At 51.2% G+C, this 11,511-nt stretch overlaps 1 protein-coding gene across 1 annotated transcript; it reads right to left on the reverse strand.

Moving 5' to 3' along the window:
- Positions 1-9,580: 9,580 nt before the first annotated feature.
- Positions 9,581-10,444, reverse strand: LOC120403983 (olfactory receptor 1052-like). The gene has a single exon (XM_039536002.1). It carries the CDS (start codon positions 10,442-10,444, stop codon positions 9,581-9,583), a length of 864 nt encoding a protein of 287 aa, XP_039391936.1.
- Between the last annotated feature and the right edge of the window lie 1,067 nt (positions 10,445-11,511).

Raw genomic sequence — 11,511 nt, forward strand, 5'->3', positions numbered from 1 at the left:
TCCGCGGGACCGGTGCACCTCCCACAGGCATGCCGCCCTTGCAGGGACCGGCAGGGCGCCCCCAGTGGCTTGCCGCCCCAGGCACGCGCTTGGAGCGCTGTTGCCTGCCAAGAGGACACTGATTGGGGCCAGGGTGAGAAGGCAGCAGAGACTGTGGAGGACACCCCAGAAGCCTCAGAGGACGAGGAGAATGTGATTCTACACCTGTACCTGCAGGAGCAGGTTGAAGAAGCCCCCCCATGACGAACTGAGGAAGACCTCCCCGAGCTGTGTCAGGAACCAGAATCTGAGGCTTGTCAGCTACAATGCCTCCTCACCAATATCACTTCTTGCTCTGGTGCTTAATTCTCAGTTTTAAGATCCAGGGCATTTAAAATACTGTGCGCTGACTTTTCCTCCCTATTGCAGCAAAAACTCCAGCTGGTTCTTCAGGGTCACCGGCAGTGCAAATCTGCTTCCTCCACCTTCATAGATGACCAAATCCCTCCATTCAGCAGTATGTGATCCACTGGGCCTTGCAGGACGATTGGCTAGTAAACTTTTCAGTTCACTGACTCACCTGCCCAGCGCGAGGGACAAAGTATTGGGCTATGGGTGCCATCGATGGCCCTTCATAGTTCGGAAACCCCATTCTCTGAAAACCAATTAGTAGTGCTGGAACTTTTCTTATGACACCCACCTGTGGGTACATCAGTGTTCACTGCCTCACAAACCTGCACAGCCACAACCCTGACAGTGGATGGGTCAACCCCAAAGTGGTTTACAATGGACCTATAGCTGTCTGGTGCAGCCAGCGTCCACAAGGTAATAGTATCAGAGGGGTAGCCATGTTAGTCTGGATCTGTAAGAGCAGCAAAGAATCCTGTGGCACCTTATAGACTAACAGACGTTTTGCAGCATGAGCTTTCGTGGGTATCCGACGAAGTGGGTATTCACCCACGAAAGCTCATGCTGCAAAACGTCTGTTAGTCTATAAGGTGCCACAGGATTCTTTGCTGCTTTTACACAAGGTAATAGCCACCCACTTCTGAACTGGTGCGGCTTCCCTGAATCAAGTGTTCTGGTGCTGGAGAGTTGGCACAAGCTCATCACAGAGCTCCATGTAGGTCTATTGCCTCATTCGGCACACAACTTACACCCTACCATAGGGTGCTGGTTCTCCTTCACCAGATGTGACAGTCACTAGAAGGACGCACCGTGACAATACAGGCATTCACATAACTATACCGTGTGGGCAGAATTGACTTGTCAGTGCCCCACAGGGTCAGCCATCTTCAATGTGTCAGAAAATGCTGGGGCAGAATTCCATCCAGCAGCTTGCTGAGCACCCACTTCACTGCATAACCATTTATCCCTCAGTAAGGAATGGGAGACGAACCAGATCATCATCCAATTGCTCCACGTCTTCTACCCAGTTCTGTGGGGAGTAACAATCAGAGAGTGACATGATCAAGAACTGCCACAGGCAAGCATGTGAAGGTGGAGGACAATAGCAATACCTCACAGCAAAGCGGTTCTTGTAGTATCTCCCTGTGACACACAGAGCCCTGAGATACCACCCCTGAAGTGGCAGGGCTATTGCTGTGTACTTACAGTGGCAGTGCGGCCACAGGGCTATGCATGTACACAGTATTATACCTGTTTCCATCAACGCATAGGTGGGTTTTTGGTCATGAGTAAGTGACGCAAATGGGGGCATAGTCTTAGCGTGAGGGGAAAAAGCTCTCTCCAACATAAGCTCCAAATCAGACCAGTCACATTAAAAGAAAAAAAAAAGTACCAATGCTGGTGTGACGTGGTGATTACTCTAGAGGTCATTTTCCCACATAAAGCTGAATCCAAAGCCCAGGGAAAGATTCCCTTTGATTCAGTGGGCTTTGGAGCAGACCCATAAAGCCGATTCATGCGCCACTGAAGTCAATGGGAGCAGGGCCGGCTCTAGGATTTTTACCGCCCCAAGCAAAAAAAATTTTGGCCACCCCGCCCTTTTTCTCATGTCCCCCAGCCCTTCACCAACTCCACCCCTTCTGAACCCCTTCCCCAAATCCCCAGCCTCACCTCCTCCCCTGGGTGTGCAGCATTTCCCTCCCCATTGCTTCCTGGGGGCCCCCACGACCTCACACCCTAGCTCACCTCTGCTTCGCCTGCTCCCCCCGGTGTGCCGCTGCTCCGCTTCTCCCTCTCTCTCAGGCAAGGGAGGGCGGAGAAGTGGAGCAGCGGCGCATTCAGGGGAGCAGGCGGAGCAGAGGTGAGCTAGGGTGGGGGGGCACCGGAAGTAAGGAGGGGTAGAGGAACCATTCCCCACTCCAGCTCACCTTCGCTCCACCGCTGCCGCCTCCCCCAAGTGCCTGCCGCTCAGCTTCTCCTCCCTCCCAGACTTGCTGCGCAAAACAGCTGTTTCGTGCACAGCAAGCCTGGGAGGGAGGGAGGAGAAGAGAAGTGGCGGCCGGGCGCTCGTGGAGCCAGTGGAGGCGAGCTGGGGCAGCAAGTGGGGGCGGCGGGGGCACTTTTTCCCCATGCCCCAGAGTCGGCACCTATGATGGCCAGTGCCAGAATGCCGCCCCTAGAAATGTGCCGCCCCAAGCACCTGCTTGTTTTGCTGGTGCCTGGAGCCGGCCATGAATGGGAGTTTTGCAGTCAGGGCGGGCTTAAGCCAGTGCGGGGCCCCATTCTTGGGGCATGTACTCTCTGGGTGGCACTTCGAATTTCCCCGCTCCGGCAGTGGTAGCAGGGCCGAGGGGTTGCGAGCAGGGGCGGCTCTAGAAATTCTGCCGCCCCAAGCAGGGCGGCGCGCCGCGCCGCTCGCACCACCCTTCCCCGGTCCCGCAGCAGGGGCAGAAGTGCCTGCGGACAGTCCCGTGGTCCCGCGGCTCCAGTGGAGCATCCGGCTGCAGGAAGAGGACCCTCCGCAGTCATGCGGTCGCTCCCCCGGGCTCGGTGGACCTCCCGCAGGCATGCTGGGATCTGGAGCCAGCCCTGGCTGCGAGGCTCCAGCTGAAGGAGCAGGAATGAGGGGTTGCAGGGTTCCGGCCAAGGTAGCGGGGGCACAGGACTTGACGCGCTCCGCCGGGGACACGGGAACGCGGGGTTGCAGTGCTCCGGCCGAGAGAGGGGGACCGCGGGGTTGCAGGGCTTCGTCCGGAGTAGCAGGGTTGTGGGACATGTGGCGCTCCAGCGTGGGGAGCGGGACCGCGGGGTCCCTGGACTCCGGCCGGGGAAGCGGGAGGGTGGGTTTGCGGGGCTCCAGCCGGGAGAGCGGGACCGCGGAGTTAAGGTGCTCCGGCCGGGAGAGCGGCGCTGCGAGGTTGCAGGGTTCCGGCCGGGGTAGCGGGACCACAGGTTTGCGGGGCTCCAGCTGGAAAAGCGGGGCTGCAGGGCTCCGGCCGAGGTGGCAGGGCTGCGGGAGTTGCCGCACTCGGCCGGGGAAGCGCGACCGCAGGGTTGCGGAACTCCGGCCGGGAGAGCGGGACCGCGGGGTTACGGGGCTCCGGCTGGGAGAGCGAGACCGCGAGGTTGAGGTGCTCCGGCCAAGGGAGAGGGACCGTGGGGTCTCTGGGCTCTGGCCAGGGGAAGCGGGACGGCGGGTTGCGGGGCTCTGGCTGAGAGAGCTGGGCTGCGGGGTTGCGGGGGTCCGGCCGCGAGAGCGGGGCAGCGAGTGTTGCCGCGTTTGACTGGGGGAGTGGGACCACCGGGTTGCGGGGTTCTGGCTGGGGTAGCGGGACAGCAGGAGTTGCGGCGCTCAGGCGGGAGAGTGTGACCGGGGGGTTGCGGGGCTCCGCCCGGAAGAGCGGGGTTGCGGGCCTCGGGCCACGGTAGCAGGGCCACAGGACTTGCAGCGCTCGGACAGGGGAGCGGTACCGCGGGGTTGCGGGGCTCCAGCTGGGAGAGCGGGTCCGCCGGGACCATGGGCTCTGCCGGGGGAGCGGGACGGCAGGGTTGCGGGCAGGGCCGAATCTAGACCCCAGCGCGCCAAGTGCGCGCTTGGGGCAGGGTCCCGTGGGAGGGCGGCAGGCGGCTCCGGTGGACCTCCCGCAGGCATGCCTGCGGAAGGTCCGCTGGTCCCGCGGCGCCGGTGGACCTCCTGCAGACGTGCCTGCAGAGGGGCCGCGGGACCAGCGGCCCCTCCGCAGGCACGTCTGCAAGAGGTCCACCGGCACCGCGGGACCGCTGACTGCCCGAGCGCCCCCTGCGGCGTGCCGCCCTACATGGGGCAGCGGAAATCCTAGAGCTGCCCCTGCTGCCAGGGGGGCAGCACCCCAGCTAAAGGGGCACCGGGTCCAGGGAGGGACAGGGGGACCAGAGGACAGGTGGATCACTGGCCTGCAGAGGGTGCTCTGGAGCTGGAATGAGCTAATTCCCAGCAGTCACCAGCAGGCGGCGCTGCAGGGGTGAGTCTGCACCTCTACAAGCTGTTTAAACAAGGACTCTCTTACTCATGCGTTGGTTCAGTCTATATTTTATTGCCATTGTTATCTTGGTGAAAATCCCCGTTTCACCACTCAGTGCTGTGCTGATCAGAGTATTGAAAGTCATTAAATTAAACTGCATTAAAACAAAACTCATTTCATGCAACTTCAGGGTCAGTGAAAGTTCTCAGCTATAACGTTTCTTAAAGAAGCCAACAACATACCTACCCAGAATACACGTTAATGATGATTCCACCCACATGATAATTAGTTGCTGATATTTGATTCAAATCCCACATGGCATGTTTAGAAACAAGGGCTCCAAAAAAGGAGAGACCTCGTTAAACAGAAAATGTTGATGCTCTGGTGCATTTGTGGTTGTGTTAAAATTGAATACTGTAACTTTAAATGTTGGGCAGGGTTCCTGGGCATGCTTGCATGCTAGGGAGCTCGGTAGGGCATAAGAACATAAGAACGGCCGCACCGGGTCAGACCAAAGGTCCATCTAGCCCAGTATCTGTCTACCAACAGTGGCCAATGCCAGGTGCCCCAGAGGGAGTGAACCTAACAGGCAATGATCAAGTGATTTCTCTCCTGCCATCCATCTCCACCCTCTGACAAACAGAGGCTAGGGACACCATTCTTACCCATCCTAGCTAATAGCCATTTATGGACTTAGCCACCATGAATTTATCCAGTCCCCTTTTAAACATTGTTATAGTCCTAGCCTTCACAACCTTCTCAGGTAAGGAGTTCCACAAGTTGACTGTGCGCTCCGTGAAGAAGAACTTCCTTTTATTTGTTTTAAACCTGCTGCCCATTAATTTCATTTGGTGACCCCTAGTTCTTGTATTATGGGAATAAGTAAATAACTTTTCCTTATCCACTTTCTCAACATCACTCATGATTTTATATACCTCTATCGTATCCCCCCTTAGTCTCCTCTTTTCCAAGCTGAAGAGTCCTAGCCTCTTTAATCTTTCCTCGTATGGGACCCTCTCTAAACCCCTAATCATTTTAGTTGCCCTTTTCTGAACCTTTTCTAGTGCTAGAATATCTTTTTTGAGGTGAGGAGACCACATCTGTACACAGTATTCGAGGTGTGGGCGTACCATGGATTTATATAAGGGCAATAAGATATTCTCCGTCTTATTCTCTATCCCCTTTTTAATGATTCCTAACATCCTGTTTGCTTTTTTGACCGCCTCTGCACACTGCGTGGACATCTTCAGAGAACTATCCATGATGACTCCAAGATCTTTTTCCTGACTCGTTGTAGCTAAATTAGCCCCCATCATGTTGTATGTATAGTTGGGGTTATGTTTTCCAATGTGCATTACTTTACATTTATCCACATTAAATTTCATTTGCCATTTTGTTGCCCAATCACTTAGTTTTGTGAGATCTTTTTGAAGTTCTTCACAATCTGCTTTGGTCTTAACTATCTCGAGCAGTTTAGTATCATCTGCAAACTTTGCCACCTCACTGTTTACCCCTTTCTCCAGATCATTTATGAATAAATTGAATAGGATTGGTCCTAGGACTGGCCCTTGGGGAACACCACTAGTTACCCCTCTCCATTCTGAGAATTTACCATTAATTCCTACCCTTTGTTCCCTGTCCTTTAACCAGACATCAGTCCATGAAAGGACCTTCCCTTTTATCCCATGACAGCTTAATTTACGTAAGAGACTTTGGTGAGGGACCTTGTCAAAGGCTTTCTGAAAATCTAAGTACACTATGTCCACCGGATCCCCCTTGTCCACATGTTTGTTGACCCCTTTAAAGAACTCTCTCTATATATAGGGCTGCACAGAATCGGAGTGTAACAGCTGCCAGTCAGCAGGTACCCAGTGAGTTGTGCCTCTCTGTTATAGGCAGTAGCCTGCGTTCTCTTCCTCTGAGTTTTGGGTTCTTACGTGTTGTTGTTCTGGCTCCTAAGAAACAAATTAGCAAGACTTTGCGAACGTCCATTAAGAGTATTTTATATTTTCTTTAACTTGTCTGCTTGTGTGCCACAAACCGTGAAAGGCACAATCTCATCCAAAATAAAATACACTTATGAAGCCAAATGTCCTTTTGAAACAAAAATTGGAACCATTTCATTCTGGTCAGGTTGATCTTACTGAAGCACTTCACTTTTCCTTCCCCTTTCACAGGGAGGAGCCTAAATTAGGTTTCCCTAAATCCATGATTGGAATAGCGACGCAAAGCCTCACTAGAAGCCAAGCAGCTCGGAAAGAATGGGATGATCGCAATATAGTAGAACCCTGTTTATCTAACCCTCCATTATCCGGTTCTCCGTATTAACCCAACAACCAGCACGCACAGGTCCAGAAGTGGGCATTCTCTCCTATGGTCCCTAGATGGCGCTGCAGCCTGGCACGTTCCCATTCATCCGATTATCGACGTTTTGTTTAACCAATCTGGCTCTGGCCCCAACTCGATGGGATAAAGGGGGTTCTGCTCTCCTTGTGAGCGATCGTTTGATGCAGGGGATCTGCTGCTGGTGTTATTCCTTGTGGAAAAGTACAGATTGCAAAACTGATGGGAGGGGCCTTTTGAGGTGGTAGGGAGGGGTCATGCTGTTACCTGCAATGTACACAGGCCCCACAGCAGGGACGCACCTCGGACTGTGCATATAAACAGCTTAAAAGTGCATCACAACAGTGAAGCTGTTGTCAAGATGCCATTCTGTGCAGAGGATTGTAAGACAGCCCCTGTTCCTGATCTGAGGCCTGAATGCCATAGGGATATCCCACTCGAGAGCTTTGAGGTGTGTGAAGGGGTCACCATAAGTGAAAATACAGAGGTCATGGCTGTGCTGCAATGTCACTAGCAGGTATGATGAAGCAGGCCAGGCCCGGTCCACAAAAGTTGCCTAAGTTGAACACTGTGGGATCACAACTTGCACCCAGCAAAGCCTCCCACAGAACTGGTACATTGCAGCAGCAAGTTTATAAGGAGATGGTAAGCCTGCTTACAACACTCCTTCTCTTACCTCCATATTACAAGTAGCAAACAGAGGCAAAGGAAGCCTAAACCCAGGGGTTTTAAAGGTATTTAGGCCACATAAATCCCATGGATTTCAATGGGAATTAGGAACTGAAATCCCTTTAAAAAATTGGCCCAAAGTGATTTGCTCAAGATCACAAAGGAAGTCTGCAGCGGGGGCGGAATTTAAACTCAGACCCCTCAAGTCTTAGGCGAGTGCGATAACCTCTGGATCATCCTTCTTTTCCCCTGTGTGTGTCTAATGACGTGTTTCTGTCTATCTAACCCCAGACATAACCATGTCTCTGTCTATCTAGCCCCATCGCAAAACATCCGTCTGTCTAGTGTCTACCTGTCTGTCCCCAAACAGAACCATCTGTCTGACTATCTAGCTATAAAAACACCTCTCCATGTGCACCTCCCTTTATTTAATTGTACAGGGATTTCAGGTGGGGGCTGTGGGAACTGAGATAATAGTGGTGGCAAACGGAAATAATTACAGTCTGAGCATCTCCTCTTTATATCATCTGCTAAGTTAACCAACATAGTTCAGAAGGTAGTGGAACAAGCAGGGGGAGGTGTCTATATTGCAGAAATCACATATCAGTGCATAAAGGAGAAGCTGTAACACAGTTACTGGACACTGTTTTTCAAGGGACATGGTGCCTTCCTTCATTATCAGGCTCAAGTTCCATTTCCATATTGTTTTCTCCTGTAAATCATATGATGTTATGCAGAAATTTCTGCACAATGACTTAATGAGCGAGAACTAGCTCATATCTGCACTCCAGTACTGATCAGAAAAAACAATCCCCATATTGATGTAAGCAGAGTCAGGATGAGCTGTACCCTGACATCTAGTGGTAAATTATGAGGAGTGGGCAAAGGAATTTCAAGAATGTGCATTTGCATTGGTAAACCCACTCCACTTAGCATAACACACAGCAGCCTGGGATGGTTATTTTCACAGCTGTGGGATCCCCAATTTCTTTGTTATTGGGGCAGGAAGGAAAAAAAGTGCTGTCACCTTAATTATGTGAATGAGGAACTATGAGACTGCTTTATGACAGAAATGACTCAACCTACATTAAATAGTACTTGCTAGACAAGGGACATGGGTTCCAACTCCCAGTGAATGGAGAGAGGTTGGGGACTGGTGTGTGTACTTGATGGTATGGGCCCCTTTTGAGGGCCTGGAACATCAATTGCATATCCTCCTCTCTCCACTGTTGAAGAGCAGAGCTAATTTTGAATCCTTTAGGAGTCCATCTAGAGACTGCTGACCCGAATTCACGTTGGGCCAATGGTGTACCAGCACCAGGGCTCCCCTACTACAAGCTGAAACCGCTAAGAGCTGAAATCACTAAAAGAGCTATGCTTACTGAGCTGAGATCACTGAGTGCTGTGTTAATTAGTGGGGGAGCCTGAAGATGTATCGCGAAGCGGCTGGCAGAGCAGAGCAGTCTGCAGCACATTGGAGCAGCCCATGGAATAGTGAGCAGTGTGGAGCGGTTCACGGGTCGGCTGGAGGAGTGGCACAGCTGGTGGAGTGGAACCAGTCGTGGTGAACGCTGCAGCAGAACTGCATGGAGAGGCAGAGCAGTCAGCCCTGGCCCACGTAAGGTGCCCCTTAACACCCTGTGTGTGCGCCCCCCCCCATTTCCACTTAGGCTGGGGGGGGGGTAAAACTCTGCAGATAAACTTTTGAACTCTGGGGTGGCACTGACCAGAGAAAGAGACTTTTGGGTTGTTGGACTTTGGGGTGATTGGACTTAAGACCCTAAGGGGGAAAGGACAGTGCCAAATGTACTTGGAGGTGGGTTTTGCTTATGGTTTGTGTATAGTCCTGTTTGTGGTGTCTCTCCAACGTGATGCCGCATTGTTCCCTCCTTTATTAAAAGGATTTTGCTACACTTGGACTCTGTGCTTGCGAGTGGGAAAGTATTGCCTCCTAGAGGTGCCCGGGGGGGTGATATGTAATTGTCCCAGGTCACTGGGTGCGGACTCGAGCCAGTTTTGCCTTGTGTTATTGAAACGGAACCCCTTGATACTGAACCCGGCCCTTGTTGCTGCCAACTCAGAGGGGCAGAAGGGTTACATTTACATACAGTGAGGAATAATTTTCTGGTGTATTGTCCTCCTCAGGGCATCCTTCACCCCCTTGTTCCTCAGGCTGTAGATCAGGGGTTCAGCAGGGGGATCACAAGGGTATCGGACACGGCCACCATTTTCTCCCAGTCCACTGAGCTGCCAGAGGAGGGTCGTAAATATGTAAAGATCAGGGTCCCATATAAGATGGAAACGACAGTCAGGTGGGAGGCGCAGGTGGAGAAGGCTTTGTGCCTTCCTGCCGTGGAGCGGATCCTCAGGATGGCAAAGATGATGTAAGTGTAGGAGATGAGGATGGTGAAAATGGTGCTTATTGTTTCTATGGCTGAAAAGATGAAATGCACTCGCTTATTGATACGAAAGTCAGAGCAGGAGATTTCTTGGAGTGGGTGAATATCGCAGAAGAAATGATTGAGGACAGTGAAGTGGCCGAAGGACAGACTGAATTCAGTACACGGATGCACAGTGGCATTGACACAGGCGCTTAGGGAAGAGCCAGCCACCAGCTGGAAGCAGACTCTCTTGGACAGGATGACATAATAAAGCAATGGGGTGCAGACGGCCACAAAGCGATCGTAGGCCGTCACAGCCAAGAGGCAAAGCTCATTGTTGGCACAGAAGGAGAAAAGGAAAAACTGAACCACACCCCCAGGGAAAGAAATGTCTTTACTCATCACTAGGGAACTGAGCATCGCCTTGGGGGCAATCACAGAGGAGGAGACAACATCTAAGAGGGACAAGTTGCTGAGGAAAAAGTACATGGAGCTGTGGAGTTGGGAGTCAATGCTAATCAGCACAATCACCCAGACATTCCCCACCAGCGTGCAGAAAAAAATGACAAAGAAGAACACAAAGAGGATGTTTTGCAGCTTTAGACTGTCAGTGATTCCCTGGAAAATGAAGCCAGTCACTCTGGTGCAGTTTCCGGGAGCCATTTCTCCTGTCACTGTGCTTTGTGTCAAAGAAGAGGCAGAGGAGGGGATAGAAGCAATGGGTACCACAACAATAAATCTGATGTACAGTGGAGACTCGTGTTCTCTCTTAAGGGATGCCGAAACAACGGAAATTCAATTTAGTCAGAGATTCCAAAGCCCATTTTCATTATCTAGACCAGTGGATTTTTTTCTCATTTGTGGATGAATCCAAAATTTTGAATGGAGGTGGAAATTGTAGACATAATCTGTGGACCCCTAGGAATCCACGACCCACAGGTTGAAAAGCAGTGTTCTATGGTAACAACCACCTTTGGAGGACCCCTTAGGTATAGTCTGTGGATCCCAAGGTGTTCGCAGACGATAAATTCAACACCCCCAATCTAGTCTAATTGCTGGTATAACACAGGTCATAATTTTTTTCCAATAGTTTTCATTGTAAAGTAGAGCATGTCTTTTAAAAAATCATCCAATCTTGAATTAAAAATCGTCCGTAAACTGAGTATCCACCACAACCCTTGGTAAATCATCCCAAGAGTTAATTACCCTCCCTGTTAAGAGAGGCTTTTTATGTCGAGTTGGTCAAAATTCCCACATGTCCCCTTGGAAAGTGTTGAGCTTTTATTAATAAAACCCCAAATCCAAATGATTTTGGCGCTGGTCTATTTTGGGTGAAATCTGAAGTATTTTGGTTTTGAAATGGAGCAACTGGGAGATGTAGCCAAACCAACAAGATGGGCCTATAAAGGAGACTGGAAGCCTGAGGAGCTTCAGCTGGACAGATCAGCATGTGGACTGCTCAGTGCTGAAGATGTTTGAGAACAGGTCAGAGAAACACCCATCGGGATGTTTACTTGGTGTTACTTGGTCTTGCCCCAGCATGGGGAGCCTGACTAAACTCCATGAGGTCCCTTCCACCCTACAGTGCTAGAACTCCCAAGTAACAATATTTGTATTGATTATTGTGGTTTTATTTTATTTTATTTGTTGTAAAAATGCTGACATTTCCATGGAAAAGTTCAATGCAAAAGAGATTTGTTTGTTTTTGTGTGAGGAGGTCAATTTTCATC

Source organism: Mauremys reevesii, linkage group 4, assembly GCF_016161935.1.
Source record: "Mauremys reevesii isolate NIE-2019 linkage group 4, ASM1616193v1, whole genome shotgun sequence".
Classification (NCBI taxonomy): Eukaryota; Metazoa; Chordata; order Testudines; family Geoemydidae; genus Mauremys; species Mauremys reevesii.